This window comes from Neolamprologus brichardi, chromosome 5 (genome assembly GCF_056152115.1).
Source record: "Neolamprologus brichardi isolate AB-2024 chromosome 5, ASM5615211v1, whole genome shotgun sequence".
Taxonomy (NCBI): Eukaryota; Metazoa; Chordata; class Actinopteri; order Cichliformes; family Cichlidae; genus Neolamprologus; species Neolamprologus brichardi.
Genome location: NC_142108.1, coordinates 16,031,959 through 16,049,416, shown reverse-complemented (window position 1 = coordinate 16,049,416; position 17,458 = coordinate 16,031,959). Strand labels below are relative to the sequence as shown.

Genomic DNA, 17,458 nt, shown 5'->3' with positions numbered 1-17,458 from the left:
GAGTGAATTGTATGCTTTATGATCCTTCGCGGCTACCGTATCGAGTGTGGGCGGGGCTATGTCAATGACCTCTACTGAGGACTACTACGTTGAAGAAGAAGTACTTGTTCTGAGCCAATCCTGGCTGCGGTTATTCAGCTAAACCTCGCGCTGTTTGGTGCGCATGCGCAGAAGCTTTCGGCGTAACACGCGTGTGGAGGAAGCGTAGTGACAGACCTGCGGCTGCTATCCTCTGTCCAACAGAACCGGTTTAACGGTGCTTTATTTGTTCTCAGCGAAATGTCGTGGCTGTTCGGCCTGAACAAGGGACAGCCGGAGGTGCCTCCCGGTTTACCGGCACAGCCTCCACCGCCGCCACCTCCGCCGGCCGGGGGCTCCAGCGGCGGTGGAGATAAACCCAAGGACAAATGGAGCAACTTCGATCCCACCGGGCTGGAGCGGGCTGCTCAGGCGGCCAAGGAGCTCGACATGTCCCGTAAGTATTCAAGGGCTTCGGGTGGGTCTCCTTAGAGGAGGTGTGTACAGGTTATACCAACACGGCTGCTGTTGGAGAGCAGAGCTGCACCAGCATCTGCTGCTCTCTGGCTCACGGTGACGGTGGTGGTCGTCTCAGTGTAGCTGAAGAGGCCCTCACCGACATCCAGCACCGGTATAAATACTAAAGGTTTAACTCACGTGAAGTTAGGCTTACAGAACTGAGCTGCATCCACCTTCATCCAGAGAGAGAACAAAGTTCAAAGGTCACGGACGTTGCAGTCCGGCTCAGAACATCCAGACCTCACCCTCTAACACACACACACACACACACACACGTGCAACGATGCAACACATACTATTATTTCATTATTGATAATGATTTCATTCATTCATTCATTCAGGGCTGTTGTTTGGTAGTTAAGACTCAAAGGTGGATACAGTCAGTCACAGGGATCAGCAAAGACAGCAGGCCTCACAAACATAACGCTTTGAAGCAACTACATGCATCTTCATCTGTGTGTGTGTGTGTGTGTGTGTGTGTGTGTGTGTATGTGTGTAGGACATGCCAAAGAAGCTCTGGAGCTGGCTCGAATGCAGGAGAATACCACTCAGCTGGAACACCAGAGTAAGATGAAGGTACAGTGAATACATTTACTCACTACGTACTTCAAAAAACTGTGTTCATCACACAAATGTTAAACCAAGAAGCAACACAACCAGAAGATGAGTCACACAAGTAAAAAAATGAAAAAGAAAATCGGTTAATAAAAATAGAAGCAGAGCAGTGGATCACTCTGCATCTGCAGCAGGACACCGGGTACATCAGTCCGTTTCTATCAGCTTGATAATTCCTAGGTATTATAGACCTGCATTAGATGAAGCCGCAGTAGCCGTATTTTTCAAAAGTGGTCTTTATCAAAAGTTCTCCGGGCTTTCCAAAGCTCTGTCAGAGGCTGCTTTTTCACTCATTTTAAAATCAGTCCTGGTACTTGGGCACTGTTAGTGGTGTTGACAGGGATGACCTCAAGATGAACCCGTGTTGTTTCTGCACATAACAGACAACTTGCCAAATAACTAATTTGAAGTTACTCACAGCTTACATGCATTAAATGGTATTTATTGTTTGCATCGTTGAGGTGATTCCTAAAGAGCTATTAGCTGAAAGCTTGGCATATTACAACATGAGTCAATAGGTATGGAGAAGGTCAGGAGAGATTAACAACAGTGAATATATACAACTGTCTGTATAACATGATGGAGGCTGTGCCATAGCATGCACAGACTCTGTATTTCCATGTATGTTTGCATGTTACAGTGAATTATTGGACTTTTTCTAGCAAAATACAAAGAACTGTGTGGTGTTGGCTTAAGACTTTTACACAGTACTGTATAAGAACCACTGTAATGACCTTCCTGAGTATGTATAGGTGGAATAAGGCAGGGAGACCAGCACAGAGCAGGCATCAGAGATGAAAAAAGAGCTGGGGTAGAGATTTGTTGCAAGGGCGCTTGCACCATAAAGATGAGATGTTTCAATGTGATGAATAGAAGAGTAGTCTCGATCTGGAACTGAAGTCATCTGATTGGGCGTAATAACAGCCGTGCTCTATTTAAGTAGGTATTCTTGCTCCTTTGATACTCGAGGACTTTGGTGGCATCTGTGTTTTGTGCTGCGATGAATTGACGCTGTTCTCCAATGACCCAGTTGTGCTCTCACCTCACGCTTTAGGAATATGAAGCAGCAGTCGAACAGCTCAAAGGCGACCAGATACGCATCCAAGCTGAAGAGAGGAGGAAAACTCTCAATGAGGAGAGCAAGCAGCATCAAGCTGTAAGAGGGGAAAAACATGAGCTCCTTTTCTTTTTCTTTAGAGGGAAGAGCACTGTGAGTATTACAGCAGTGAATTGTACCAAATTGTGTTTTTGTGGTTGTGTCCCATCAGCGAGCTCAATACCAAGACAAGCTGGCCAGGCAGCGATATGAGGACCAACTGAGGCAACAGGTGAGTTCTTAACCTCCAACTCCAGCTGTAACGTGCTGTGAAGTGGGATACAGTACTAAATGTCTTGTGCTTGTTTAATTAACAGCAAGCCATGAATGAGGAGAGCCTTCGCAAACAGGAGGAGTCTGTACAGAAGCAGGAGGCCATGAGGAAAGGTAAAGAAACGAGCGCGGTTATTGATGGGATGCTTTTAAATGTTTGACACGATGAGCTGAGGTTTATGTTTTTGTTTTTTCCTCTTTGTTGTTTAGCGACCATAGAGCACGAGATGGAGCTGAGACACAAGAATGAGCTGCTTCGTATTGAGGCAGAGTCCAAAGCTCGAGCCAAAGTTGAGAGGGAAAACGCCGATATAATCCGAGAGCAGATCCGCCTGAAGGCTGCAGAACACAGACAGACCGTCCTGGAGTCCATAAAGTAAATCGTTTTGCTCTGAGCTGTTTATAATGGTGTATCGCTGGTTTTTAAGGTCATGAATGATAATAATTGTTTTTAATGCAGTTTCTTGTAAATCCATTTTCGCACCTGAGCTTTTATAGAATTTACTCAACTGAGCTGTACGCGAGCACACAAATGTCTGACACGTCTGGATTGGGCATTAAATTGTCTTTAATATGTCAGCTTGTGTGTGTAAAGTCCAATTGTACTGATGTGAAAGGAGTTTAAATGAATTCACTGCTAGAGTGCGGCCGCCTGTATCACATCTGCAGACTGTATAAAAGATTGACTTATCTGTTTGACTCAGAAGACCCAGTCGCCATCTTTGTTTTTTTGTTTTTAAAACAAGGACATTGTGCATAACCTTGATAACCTGAGTTCTTGACTTAAAATAAATAAATAAATTTATTTATTTATTTTTATATCGATCGATCGCAAAACTTCAGTACAGCTGGAAATCCCTTTGCAACCTGCTGGCTGTTAAAAGAATGCAGTTTTGATGTCTTTTTGAAAGTTGGAAGCTGCGTCTGTCTTTTATACAGTCTATGTTCCTGCTTCCTGCACGCTCTACTCGAGTAGCACCCTCATCCAAACCAAACAGAGTATTTAAAGTAGCGCAAATTTCACTGATGCTGACTTTGTCCTGCTGTGTGCTGAATGTGAGAGAAGCAAATTTTCCTCCATTTTCTGGAGTTCATGCATGAAAACAGCTTAAGTTCAGTAAATGTTTAACAGTGTCAACATGGGCACTGTGACAGACTCTTAAAGGCGTGCTCACAGTTAACACGTGTTTGCTTTCAGGACTGCAGGTGCTGTGTTTGGAGAAGGATTCAGGGCCTTTGTGTCAGACTGGGACAAAGTGACTGCCACGGTGAGACACTCTGCTCCCATTCAAGGGAGAATTTGTCACTGAAATTCCAATAAAAACAAACATGAATATGCCTAAGGAGTACACTAAAGCACAGTTAGTTATGCTGTGTTCAAGTAACATAAATCAAACATTAATGTTTTTGTCGAAGTCAGACAAACAGGATTTGTTTTGCTTCTTAGCAAGATGGCAAAACAGAGCAATACCTTTTTTGTGTGTGTGCTTTGAAATGCTGCTGCAGCACGTGCATGGATAGAGCCTGGTCTGTGAATTATATGCCATGCCCCGAATACATAACAGTGGCAGTTTTTACAGTTTTATTACTGTTGATATTCACTGCCAATATCTCTGGTGGTAAACCTGGCATTCATGGGGCTGCTCCAACTTTCTGAGTTGGAAATCCAAGTTTAGGGGTTATTCCAGATGAAGATTTTGACTGGAAACTCGTAAATACAAATTTCTAATTTAATCTGGAATGCAGCATTAAAAGGCCCAACATGTGTGTATTCACAGATGTGCTAGACATTTCAATTGACTGTGTCCTTTTACTCCGTTGTATATACATCAAAGCAAATACTGCTTTTATGACACCTGTGGGTTTCCAAACACTTCCATTCTCAGAAACTCTATCTTAAAGGTATTTTTTCAAATTGTTTCTATAAATGTTTTTGGCTATAACTATGAAGATCTTATATCCCAGATGTTACCTCAACTATAAATATTATCTTCTGGGAAAAAAAATGCTCTGCCTATCATTGCTCATAATGGAGTGTGAATTTAGTCTCCAGATCTATAATGGTTTCCTCTCTTCCCCAGGTGGCAGGGTTGACCCTCTTGGCTGTGGGAGTGTATTCAGCTCGAAATGCAACAGCAGTGGCCGGACGTTACATCGAGGCCAGGCTCGGAAAGCCGTCACTAGTCCGCGAAACTTCCCGATTCACTGTCGCAGAGGCAGTCAAACATCCAGTCAAGGTAGCTAATGATGAATTCATAATTTTGCTATTTTTAAGCTGCAGAGTTTGTTGTACTAATAACTGCTTTGAAATGATTTAGACGGCCAAGCGGCTGAAGAGTAAACCTCAGGATGCCCTGGAGGGAGTTGTGCTCAGTGTAAGTGGACATGTGGTATAAAAGTGCAAATCATTGCCGTTTTGTCTCAACTTGAAATAACAGCACTTTCCCATCTCTTAGCCTTCCCTGGAGGAGCGTGTGCGTGACATTGCCATAGCAACAAGAAACACAAGGCAGAACAACGGCCTGTACAGGAACATCCTCATGTACGGTCCTCCGGGGACGGGCAAAACGCTGTTTGCTAAGGTACGCCAGAGAGCTAAAGCATGCTCAGGTGTCCAAAAATATAAACCAGTGCTTTTTCTGACTGGAGGATTTCTGTGTATGTGGAGTAGAAGCTGGCAGTGCATTCTGGGATGGATTACGCCATTATGACCGGTGGTGATGTAGCACCAATGGGCCGCGATGGTGTCACCGCCATGCACAAAGTGTTTGATTGGGCCAACACGAGTCGACGCGGGTATGATGCTCAAAATATGTCACCTAACATCTTTATTATTATATTTGCACCAATATCACAAAGTGCACCAGATGTAGCAAAACATGTCCTTTCTGCCATGTTTCCAATCACAGGCTGCTGCTGTTTGTTGATGAAGCCGATGCATTCCTCCGCAAGAGAGCCACCGTAAGTCTGCGTTTATTTCATTACTCAAAAAAACCTGCCGATTACATAAGAAAGAAGCAACTGTTCATTACCTTATTTTGTTTTTACAATAGGAGAAAATCAGTGAAGACCTCAGAGCCACTCTCAATGCCTTTTTATATCGCACTGGAGAACAGAGCAACAAGTAAGAATCTATTTCACATGTTTACAAACGAACTTTCTTAACCAGACCTGCACACCACTGTGATTTACTTCCTACCTTTATTAAGCTGCTTGACTCTTGTGTTTTTTTGTGTGTTTTTATGCAGGTTTATGTTGGTGCTGGCCAGTAACCAGCCGGAACAGTTTGACTGGGCCATAAATGACCGTATAGATGAAATAGTGAATTTTGCGCTGCCGGGTCTTGAGGAGCGGGAGAGGCTGGTGCGGTTATACTTTGACAAATATGTGCTGGAGCCGGCCACTGGAGGGAGACAGTGAGTACACAAGAATAGAGCTCTTAAAGTCTCCTAGTAGCATGTCGGTGATGAGAGAGAACAGAGTGTGAAAACGAAGCTGTCAGGTTACCTCACCTATTACAAACAGCAGAAATTAGCTTCCTCCAAAGGGTGGCGTGGCTGTCTTTTATAGTTGGGGTTAGGAGCTTGATCACTCCAGAGAGGATCAGAGTAGAGTGGCTACTCCTCCACATTAAAAAGAGCCAGTTGAGCCATCTGATTCAGAGTAAGATGCCTTATACTGGAGTGTTTCTAGCATGTCCACCTGGGAGGAGGTCCTGGGGTAGAGCCCAGACAGTGAAGAGATTACACGTCTCAGCCAGTGTAGGAACACTATACTGTGTAACAGTGGAAATTTCCTTCATGGTCTTATTCTGCTTTGTGTTTACAGGAGGCTGAAGCTGGCGCAGTTTGACTACGGGAAAAAGTGCTCTGAGATAGCGAAGCGGACAGAGGGCATGTCTGGAAGAGAGATCTCGAAGCTGGGTGTGGCCTGGCAGGTACGAATCATCATATTATCTTTGCCTCCATAGCTGAAACCTTGTCATACCACTGGAGAGTGGATCTTAATTTCAAAATGAAAATGTTGTTGTTTTCCTTCAGGCGGCAGCATATTCCTCTGAAGACGGCGTCCTGACAGAGGCCATGATCGACGCTCGGGTCGACGATGCCATCAAGCAGCACCTTCAGAAGATGGACTGGCTGCGAGGAGAGGAGGCGGCGAAGAGCCTTACACCCCCACCAGCTGGGGTGACGAGCAGCGGAGGAAAAATGGGTTTTAATCTGCCCCTCAGCGAGACGCCTCAGGCCCAGGAGGTGATCGCTCCTGTCCTTGAGATTAATGAAAAGCAAGCACCTATGAACCTCTCGGCAGAGGGCCAAAGTGCCGACCGAGCTGGACACAACAGCACAGCAGAGAGTTCAGGTCAACCTCCTGCCTCCACTGACGGCAAGATGAGAGAAGACTCTCCTCCTAAAGATGGAACTCCAGTTTGAGTTCGTTTTTCCCAGTGGTGCTACCTGGATAGGAAAATTTTAGCTTTCTGCCTCTTTGACTAGAAAGTTTCAATCGAAAAGCCTGTTGGGATTGTCTTTACGACAGAAGATGAGTTTCTAGCGCTAACCAATTAACTACAAAATACAAATGATGCCTGAGACTCTTTCGGTCTTATGCATCATGTAGACAATGTAAACGTTTACTTTACATGGAAACCAGTCGCTGTGTCTGTAATTACACTATATAAATGTACTAATTAAAGTGTCTCTGTTGAAACAATGAAACTGATCCATGTTTTCATAAAAAGTAAAGATTGTTACTACAATTGATGATTTGTGGTGTTTCTCTCAGAAGCCAGAGGTCTGAAAGGCTAAGAAAGAGTCGTACTGTGACACCTCCAACCTTTATATATAGCTCTGAAAGGCAGAGACTTTAGAACCACACAATGCATAACGGATAGAAGGGCAATGATAAGACGAGTGGGTAGTTGTGTCCTATAGGAATCCATCTGGGATTTCAGTATTTCACTATAATAACAGAGTTCCCGTAGAAGCTCCATATTCAAAGGAAAGTCGAGGGCATGAAGCTGTCCATGGTTTGGAAAAGGCTGCATGATTAAATGCCCTGTCACATCTTATGTGACCCTCTTATGTAGCGTGATGTGCAGGTTTGCATGAGTAAGACATCAATAATGCATTCCTGACAGGGAAAGTGAAGGTTGTTTTAGAAAGATGGGGATATGTTTGACTGATTTAAAAAAAAAAAAAAAAAAAATCAATAGACATAAGGTTTATATGATCACTTGAGAGGTCCCCCAATTATTCATTAAAGGAAACTTCGATTTTACACATAAAAATGAATTATAACATCTGGTTAAAGTCATTTGTAGTATCATGCTGGGAGAGCTGTTTGAGCTACGTGCACAAGACCTGGTTGACCAGAAAAGTGTCCCTGAGCTCCTAAGAATGGGCTTAGCTCACACAAGCTGACTCCTTACCTCTGCATATGCCTTATATATATATATATAGCATTTTTATTAGTTAGTAAGTAGCAAGCACAGAAAAACACTGACAGTTGCAGAGGCAGTGTATGGCAACCAGTGTACAGTACATGTGTGTATAACTAAGGTTTCTTAACCCCTTAAATGTTTCCATATCACAGAAACAGACTTTGCAAACAGAGAAAACAGGCTGAGAAATGGCAGATCTGCTTCTACAAGATTTCCCTGAGGAAGTGTGTGTGTGGGTTTTTTTTTGTTTGTTTTTTTACATGCTGGTGGTTCCAGTGGCTGCTAAAATATCATTATTACAACTGTTATTACATTCTGTTATATTTCAGTCAGAACTACAGTCTTATGTCAAGTGCTTCCATTAACTTGTGGCTCTATCTGCACCATGTTCCTGCTGGATTCCTTCGAGGGTTCAGGATGTGGACGCCTGAACATTTTCCTTATATTTCTGAATTTTGGCATCCATGAATGGAAACGATTACCTGGAGATAAAAAAATAATAATAATAATTAGGAGTTAACACACACACAGTAAAAATGTAACAGCTTTTTTCAAACTGAGAGACTTAGGTCTCTGGTTGTGTTGAGTTGAATCGTCACAGACAAAGGTTTGCGATTACTCACTGGTGAGCTGGTTTGTCCTCCAGCAGTTAAGTGCCCTGTGCCAAACAGGATCCAGCCACATCGAGACCCAGCTGATGCAGATACCCAACATTATCCCAGCTATCAGATCCATCTCCTGCTGGGTCATGATGTAGCTCCCGTAGGAGCGGTCTATGGACATGGCTATGTGATGTGGAACAACAATATAGGCTTGTTCACTCTGATAACAAAGAAAAGAAGCAACAATGTCACATACTTTTCAAGATTTATTTATTTAGCACTTTGAAATTCGAGGCAATGTTTGAACACAAATATCTCACAAACAATTAAAGATAGATGCTTGCAATGTTCACTGGCCATTCTCATGAACAAAATAAATCAGGATCTGGAATTTGTGACAAATGCATCAAAAAATGCCTGAATACTGGCTGGTTAATATATATATATGTATACTTGTCCTGTAAAGTCATATGACAGAGGAAAAATAAAGAAACGACTCACGTCTAGACTCACGTGCGCTCCGAGGTGGTCTCGTGCCTTTAGATCAGTCCTTTCCTCTGCTCAGGCTGTGGGTGAGTGAAGCCCACGGGTCGCTTTGCTTTCCTCCAGCCATCATAATTTGTCATACAATGAGAACAGGACAAAACAACAATTGACAATGACTAATTAATATTAAAATCTGCAACATAATGTTTGGAGTTTAGTCTGTTACTGTTACTATTTTTACCATTTCTTCTTGGAACAAATGTAACCCACATAATTTCCTTAGGGATTAATAAAGTATTCTGATTCTGATTGTTTCAGGATACATGACGTGCCATTATCCAATGACACATCTGCTTACCTGTATCTTTTGCTCGTTTCTCTTCCTCTTCTTTTCTCTTTTTTTCTAAACTGAGCACCTGATGGCTTTGAACTTTTCTTATCCATCTTCCATTGGTTTTAATTTTGCACTCCAGTATGAAAATAAGTCCCCCAACTCGAGGATCACACCACAACTTAACCTAATAGACCGACACCTTAGTTCACAGATTCACTTTGTCTAAGGTGTATTTCTGGGATTTCACACAACCCAAGGTTCAAATGATGAATACATGATGGGCTTGGATTTACATCATTATGAATGAAATGTGCTCTATCTGGAAGCAGCCCCCCCCCCGCCCTTTTGACGGGTTGTGTGTGAGACTTTAAATCATCAAACTGTAAATTATAAATTTGAAATTGTTATTGATCCCTTTACCCCAAGTCCTAAAGTGTATATTTATTTTCTTACTCTTCTTATATTTATTGTTTGTTTACTTGCACTGCTGTAACTGGAGCCTCGTCGTCTTGTCTCTCTATATACTGGACTGTATGTAGCGGAGATCACAATAGTTTACTTTGACTTCAGCAGCAAGCAGGCGCACCGAGGGCTCTCGCGCTCACTTTTCGTGTACAGAATTTCGAAAAAAACATCGGTGCAAATTATAAGTCTGTATCATGATGTCCGTTGTTTTCGTGTTTGTTGTTTTGTTTTTATTTTCTTTTATTTTGCGAGCTACAGCCAGCCAGAGAATCCCCCGCCGCCCCGCCCTCTCCTCCCTGTGCCACAAGCAGCAGGCGCACCTCGTAAACGGAGGGCGCCCTTACGCCCAGCAAATGGGCGATAGAAAGCCGATCGGTGCCTATGACATTCCCAATATGCGCTGGCTGATGTCGGGGCGGCATGAGTAGGCCTACGATCATTTCTTTTTTTTTTTTTTTTTGCCGATGCCCATGATGCCGCCCCGGGCAACCGCCCGTGTCACCCGTATCAAAAACCGCTACTGGTCATCCGCAATGTTCCCTCTAAGCTGCGCGCGTGCGCAATCGCGCACTGCTGGCACGGTTCCTGCGCACAGAAAATCTGCGTTGCGCACAAAAAAAATCTAACCTGAATTGCAATTAAAAGAAATCCGTTAACAATCCATTCTGTTTTGCAGTGAGTTTTGTAGTAAGTGACCAGTGACTGGCTGCTCAACCACTGGAGATGTGAGCAGGACAGACGGAACAATTGACGGAAAAAGTGTGGACTTTATACCAGTTTTTATGAACAAGGTCATGAACAAGATTTTTTTTAAATTTTCATTGTAAGTGGGCTAAAGCAGTTAATTAAAAGTAGCCTAACATGAATGCAAATTCTGTAATTTGGTTGTTTTAATAAACCACTTGGATGGACTCGATGCTGGCGTGACCACAGTGCACACGTCTAATGCTGCTCACAGTGGTCCAAGGGACCGTTCAGGGAGTTTGTGTGTTTGCTCAGAGACATGAAAAATTAGAGGGAACATTGGTCATCCGTTCATAATCCCTCTTTTATATTTTCACGGATGAGCAGGGGCGTGTCTAAAATGTGTTTGGCCCCCAATCTAACGGTTATTCTCACAGTTTAATTATTATTTTTTAAATCTTCATCCACGATTTATTCATCCATGTGTCCATGTCCTTGTATTTGCTGTATTTTGCTGCTTTACTTTTTATATCTACTGAAATCCTTTATCCTCCTTTTTTTCTAATTGAGCTCTTACTTACCTGAGCCATTTAATTCTGTGATAGTGCATTTCAGTGGACTCGTAACCCTACAATTAGAGCGAGGGATTAAGGTTAGGCCTCCAGTGTGGGCCGGGGTCCCCTGGAGGGCCGCAAAGGTACTGCAGGTAGGTCGCATTAATAACAGAAATCCAGTTTGAAATTACTCACATGTATGTACAGTCACATTTATTTATTTTATATATGTATTTATTTATATAAAAAGTGAATTAAAACAGGTTATTAATCATTACATTGAGCGATTTTTTAAATGCAATTTTCAAGTAAATTTATGAGGCTCTCTGTTTGACTAGAGCGAAAATTTAAGATTAGGTGGGCCCTGTGAGATTTTCTGGTTTCAGTGGGTTGGAGTACTCTTAATTTTGGGAATGTGTGTATTATTTTATTTACCTACTTTTTTAAAGGTGGAGTTTTGGCTTCTTTAACATGAATTTTCCCAAATATCCCAACTTCTGTATTATCTCATATTACCACTGGATTAAAGAATAGTAGTTGGATGTACCCAAGTGTGTTAACTTTAGTACTTTACTCAGGTACACCTTCATTATACTTTATATGTTATGCTGCTCTCTACTTCACTATATTTTGGATGCAATGTTTGTACTCCATACCATTCATGTTTGAACTTTATTAGCTTTTGCAGATTTCTAATTATAAATATACCAGTATTTCTACAGATCCACCACTGGGAGTATCCTCACTGTAGAAGCTGCACAGCCGCCATGCTGAAGGACCTACACCTTCAGCATGTGGTGAAGACATGCCCACCCTTGCAAATACTATACAACCCACTCTACCACCTGAGCCTCTCCGTGTTCTGTTCTGATATTTTAATATATTTGCTTTAGTTTTAGTCAAACTGAATGAATAATTCAAATCTAAATAAAGATCAGCCCATATTTTATATCCAAGTCTGGTAATTTGTCCTCATCACTCAAAACAGTCCTTCTAACAGCGCTGTTAGTCTTCTAATACCCATTTTGTAATTAAATAACTCAGCAGGAACTAAATACTGATAAAGTCAAAAAAAGGGTCATGAACTATTTCTTAGAGAGGCTTCGTTCTTTAGTAGATTCATATGTACAATACAGGAAAAAAGAAATATCAGGCACTCTGAGCCGAGCTCGCAGTTTGAAAATAAGTACAATGCTTCAGTTCAAGAAAAAAAAAAAAAAAAACCTCAAAACAAAATACTGTGGCCAGAAATACAGCATCGAGTTTAAATATCAATCAACACATATCTGAAACACACCCGATGAAAGCCTCAGAGGTCTAGGTTTGGTTATTCATTATTAATTAGCCCACCCACTTAAAACTTAATCCTAACTAAATCTACAAACACATGGTCGCACAGAAACAAGCATACACTTCAATTAATTCTCCTCCAGCATGTAAACACATGTACACCCTCCCAAATATTAAATAAATCTGGCATATATGCTTGAATTAATTATAGATCTAAGAAAACAAAAACATTCTGTGCCAAACAAAAATGAAAGTAACTGGAGGAGCTGTTGAATCTGGCCTGTGGGTGTTGTGGCTCTCCCTGAGGAGACATAGTTGAGTGATTCGACTGGACCTGTGATTTTTGGAGGGAGTAACCTTGGCCTGACCTTGATCTGGAGGAATGAAAGGCAGAGCAAGAGCAGCGAGTCCATCCTCTGCTTAGAGGAAAAACCCATTATCAACAATATGTCCAACAGCAGCCATTTGTTAGGTCCTGACCCAAAGCTATTTATGTGTGTCTGTGGTTGTGTAGGCACACAACCTGTATGCACTGAGTCATGGATGACTGAGGAGTATGATGCATGTGTGTCCATATACTTCTGTGTGATTGCTTGTGATCTCGGTCTGTGTTTATTGCAAATTGTTGCAGAGTCTTAGTAGAAGCAGACAGTGTGAAGGAAAGGCCTGTTGCTTTTGTCCTCAAACTCTTGTAGGAGCTCGTCGATTTCATTCTCCATGTCGTCGGTGTGCTGGATCTGCAAGGGTGCACAAGGGAAAGCTATCAAAACACCACCTGTGCACGCACACGCCTCATTTCCACCACTCACAAAGATCGATTAACCTTTCTTTAGATGCCAACTGAAACAGTGTTGCACATTATTTACGTGTATATTTATTAGTAATTTGTTTAAAAAAAAAAAAAAATAGTAAGAAAACGCCTCCTCGAGAAGTTATCAGATGCTGTCACTCACACATTGGCACAGCTCACAGATGAGGAAGGCGCCCAGTGTGGCTTCCTCGTGGTTATCCTGAATGTCTACATTGATTACATGCACGGGCTGCAGCGTCTCCTGCTCTCTGGAATTCAAATCTAGGAAACACATTAAAGACCAGGTAAAGGCAGGTAACAGTTGGAGAAGCAGCAAAGCGGTGAGTTTGTGAATGACTCCGAGTAATGTTACAAAACCTCACCCTCCACCACTTGGTCATAGACTCTCTCTTCACAGGTGATGACCAGGTCAAACTTGTCCTTGCAGTTCTGGAAGCGCTCTGGCTTTGATTTGATCCGCTTGTTGCGGTCCAGCATGTGCAGGATGCCGTTTTGTGTGTATCTGAAGAGTGAGGAGGGTCAAGGAATACACAGCACGAGGCAAGAAGGGTAACCCCCCCCCCCAAAAAAAAAACAAAACACTCAAAACAAAATAAAACTGATCAGAGCAACAGAGAGAGGATTTCAGTGTGCACCCAATTAGACTGAACTCACTGGTCCAAGCAACTATATAAAGTGCATCTCAATCAAACTACACAAGGGGGCAGGATGCACTTTCCAGTGACGTCTAGTTAGCATGAACTACATCGCCCTCTAGTGGTGCAGACTATTCACCAATGAGGGTCAGTTAGAAAACAAGCTGAAAGGATGGATTTTCAGGAACATTGTTTACTTTTTTTTTTTTTTTTTTTTTAAACAGCATTAAATCCAGAGTTTTAATATTAACAAGCCACACTGGTACTGCCAGGCTGATGCAGACAATGTCACCATTGTTTGTTTTTTTTATTCTTTCAAAAAAAATTGATTATAAACTATACAACCCACTCACTACAAATGGGAAGAGATTGTCTAAATAAATAAATAAATGTAGTTGTTGTGCACTACATCAGTGAGATATCCATGCAAAACAGCAGAAATTACAGAAAAAAATACAAGCACAGTGACTTAAGTTAATCATACAGCACGGCTGTGTCACAGGGTAATTTTCTTATTTAGGATAACAGATTTGTTACTTTACCTTAATGCAGGCTGGGAAAAAACACCTACAATACAGGACCATCAGCAGCAGCACAACAGTAAATGACACCTCAGAGAAAACTTGTCTGACCTTTCAACATGCAGGCCTCTATAACCAGATGAAATAAAGGCAGATTTCTGTTTTTAGCACATTTAAAAAATATATATATAAATAAATAAATAAATAAAGAAAAGAGTTGAACTAAAACAAAGGAAGGTTTAAATAGAAGGACCATGATTACTGGTTACTGATAGAAAATATGTGAACTTTATCATTAAAGTAAAAATAAATAAATAAAAGTAAGTCCTGTGCATGCACAGTTAAAGTGCAGCCACGGAAGACTAACACACTTGTGCTCTTTGTTGAACACCACTAACTATCTAATGTGTCTGAGTGCCTTGCATCAGCATAAACATACCACATGCTAATGAGGAGAAACTGATAATCTTTAACTTACCTTGGGGCACTCAAGCCTACAGCTTAAAACAACCTCTTAGATTCATGGCCCTTATGCATCCACCCCCCCCCTCCCTCCCTCCCTCTCTCTGGGGTTAGTGGCTGTCATCCACTTGGGCAAACTCAACTTCTTTGCTAATAGTTCATATTCTGTCCTTATCAGGTTTTACAATTTTGATAACTGAGACAATACTTATTCTCTACGACTAACTACAAAAGGCGACTCAGAAAACGTCTCGTTCGTGTTACTTCAACAGTACAAATACTCTGAAAGTATTGTTAAAATGCAATAATTGCATTAACGCTAAGCAGCCTCATCAAATTCACAAAAAAACTGGTGTTTGTGGGGTAAAAAAACAAAACACCCCCAAACATTTTAGTTAACAGAATTTAAAATAAAACTGAACCAGTTTTATTAACTTAAAAGCTAAAGTAAACTTAAAAAAGAAAAAAAAAACAAAACATATACACAGGCAGACTGAGTTTTGTCTTTGTCAGTTTGGTAAAAGCCTGCCTGATGAGACTTCGCTGCACATTTATTGAGACTCTGGATGTGAGTTAACCCTCCTCAAAGTGCTGCGTTTGCATTTTCACACCAACTCTAAACTTATTTAAATGTTGCCTAAAACAAATATTACAATAACTAAAAGACTGAAACTACTTGAACTAAAATAAACAGAAACAAGCAAAAACTGGAAGCTTCAGTGAGCCAAATTACACCAATTTCAAATAAAAATAAAATCCTAGCTCTTACCAAAGCAAACTTACTGTTGCACCGCTGCTGTATTGCAAGGTGTTTCTCCACACCCTACATGTTAAAGATTTAAAAACAAACCTTTTTACCATCATGTTTTTTTTTTCTTTTTAAATCCCTGCATGTGGTTTCATCTCCTTGCACTGCCCAGTGTCCAAAACTACTATCTAATCAAGACAGATACACAGCCCACGTTTACTTATCTGGCTCCTAGTATATGTGAGTGTAAGGATGCGTGTGATGTTGTGTGTGGGAAGGGGATACAGTTCCTTGTCCTTGCGGACCAAGTCGTTGTACATCTGTTCATATGTCGTTTTGAAGTCATACACATTTGGCTTATCCGGAGCAGGACCGGGTAGCTTCACATGAGACCCTGTCCCAAATGAACGCACATCAAATCCACGTTTGCTGCAGAGAGGAAAGGACAAGAGAGTGAATTATGCAACAACTTTGAGAAAACATTACGAAAGCACAAGGAAATAAGTCTTTCCACAGCCGTCACGTAACCTGTAAACCCAGCCCTGTAAACTGCCTCCTCACATATTTAGAATAAGACTTTATGAAACCTAAGACACCTCAAAATACCAGTTTCCACCCCATCTGCAATCCATCAGCTGACCATTTTCATTTTAAAAAAGGAAATTAAATATTAAAAAAAATAAAATAGGTGACAGTTTGTCACCCTGGTCTGCAGATCTTTTTTCCCCAGCCAGTTTGTCTAATCCAGTGCAGTTAGTAAGAATATATCTAAAGAGGGCTGAAAGGCTCTTTTTTGTAGTGACATCTTCTGTGTAAGAAGATCTGATCGACACAACACAAAACTCCATAAAATGTGGTGGATGAGGCAGCTGATCGGAGCCTGCCGTCGCTGTGAAACCTCCAGACGCTCCCTCTCGGAGGATTCCCTACAGGGGGCGCTCTTGTTAAAATGTGGGGGGAGAATACAACCCAACAACTTGGGCCTTGGTGTGACTTCTCTAAAAATCAGTTTGACAGCAGAATCTTAGTTAAGGCCATTCTAGGCGACCCTAAACCTGTGAAACACGGTCAGAAAGCTGAGTTTTAGTCGAGCTGCAGCCTCGGTGTGGCGCTCTGAGCTCGAAGTCCATTGTTAAAAAGTGTCGAGGCCTGACGGGCTGTCATCGCATCGACACGGCTCAGAAAGCCGCACAGATTTCGATCACTTTGTGGCCGCCTTCCTTCTCTCTTCTTCCAGTCGTCTCATCTTTACCTGAGGATATTGTGCGCTTCCATACTGCGGTTCTGGTTGCTCGAGCACACAACCGCTACACGCAGCGGGTGGCTCGGCATCGCGACTCTCCGGCTGAAACTAACCGATATGAACTCAAAACCTAACTGAGGCGGTTACTTTTATCTCTATGAGAGAAATAAACAATAAAAAACTTGTTGTTTGGATCAACGAAAACGCTTTTCGAGTGTAGATACAGCGCGACAAGCTCGTCTTCTTTAGAAGCAGGAAGTTAAAATGGCGGAGCGGCACCTTGCCCTGGATACGGCTTTAAGTGATGTCATGTTGAGGGCGGAGCTTCGCAGCTCTCAGCGCAGTGAGGCCACGTAACGTCAGTAAGGAAAACATGCCGGAAGAGCTCGGCCTTCTCTTTTCGCCACAGTAGAAGTGGCTAAAATCTCTCGTACCATTAACATCTTCAGTAAGCAGACACAGTCAACGGGCTTTTAGCAGCAGGGCATACAAACATAGGGACCATTAATTCCACATTTCATGTCTTACAACTTTTACTTTGTATTTAATATGTTCGTACAGTGCTGTGTTTTGGCTGCTGTCTACGACATTGCAAGGCTATTTCTTGTTTTAAGGCCATCACTCAACAAACAAAATTAAAGAGATTTCCTTTAAGTTGA

The 17,458-nt window shown here is 41.9% G+C and overlaps 2 protein-coding genes across 2 annotated transcripts; one reads left to right on the top strand and one right to left on the bottom strand.

Annotated features, from left to right (window-relative positions):
* Positions 1 to 161: 161 nt before the first annotated feature.
* atad3 (ATPase family AAA domain containing 3) lies at positions 162 to 7,284 on the top strand. Its single transcript, XM_006783389.3, has 16 exons — positions 162 to 475; positions 1,037 to 1,113; positions 2,207 to 2,308; positions 2,421 to 2,480; positions 2,566 to 2,635; positions 2,732 to 2,897; positions 3,720 to 3,789; positions 4,603 to 4,758; positions 4,840 to 4,896; positions 4,978 to 5,103; positions 5,193 to 5,317; positions 5,431 to 5,482; positions 5,575 to 5,645; positions 5,770 to 5,937; positions 6,350 to 6,458; positions 6,562 to 7,284. The coding sequence occupies exons 1-16, from the start codon at positions 280 to 282 to the stop codon at positions 6,952 to 6,954; spliced, it is 1,998 nt and encodes a 665-aa protein (XP_006783452.2). The 5' UTR covers positions 162 to 279; the 3' UTR covers positions 6,955 to 7,284.
* Positions 7,285 to 12,177: 4,893 nt separating this feature from the next.
* Positions 12,178 to 17,095, bottom strand: ssu72 (SSU72 homolog, RNA polymerase II CTD phosphatase). Its single transcript, XM_006783390.3, has 5 exons — positions 16,809 to 17,095; positions 15,842 to 15,985; positions 13,553 to 13,692; positions 13,333 to 13,451; positions 12,178 to 13,116 (listed from the first exon to the last, which is right to left on the bottom strand). Exons 1-5 carry the CDS (start codon positions 16,886 to 16,888, stop codon positions 13,015 to 13,017), a joined length of 585 nt encoding a protein of 194 aa, XP_006783453.1. The 5' UTR covers positions 16,889 to 17,095; the 3' UTR covers positions 12,178 to 13,014.
* Positions 17,096 to 17,458: the final 363 nt, after the last annotated feature.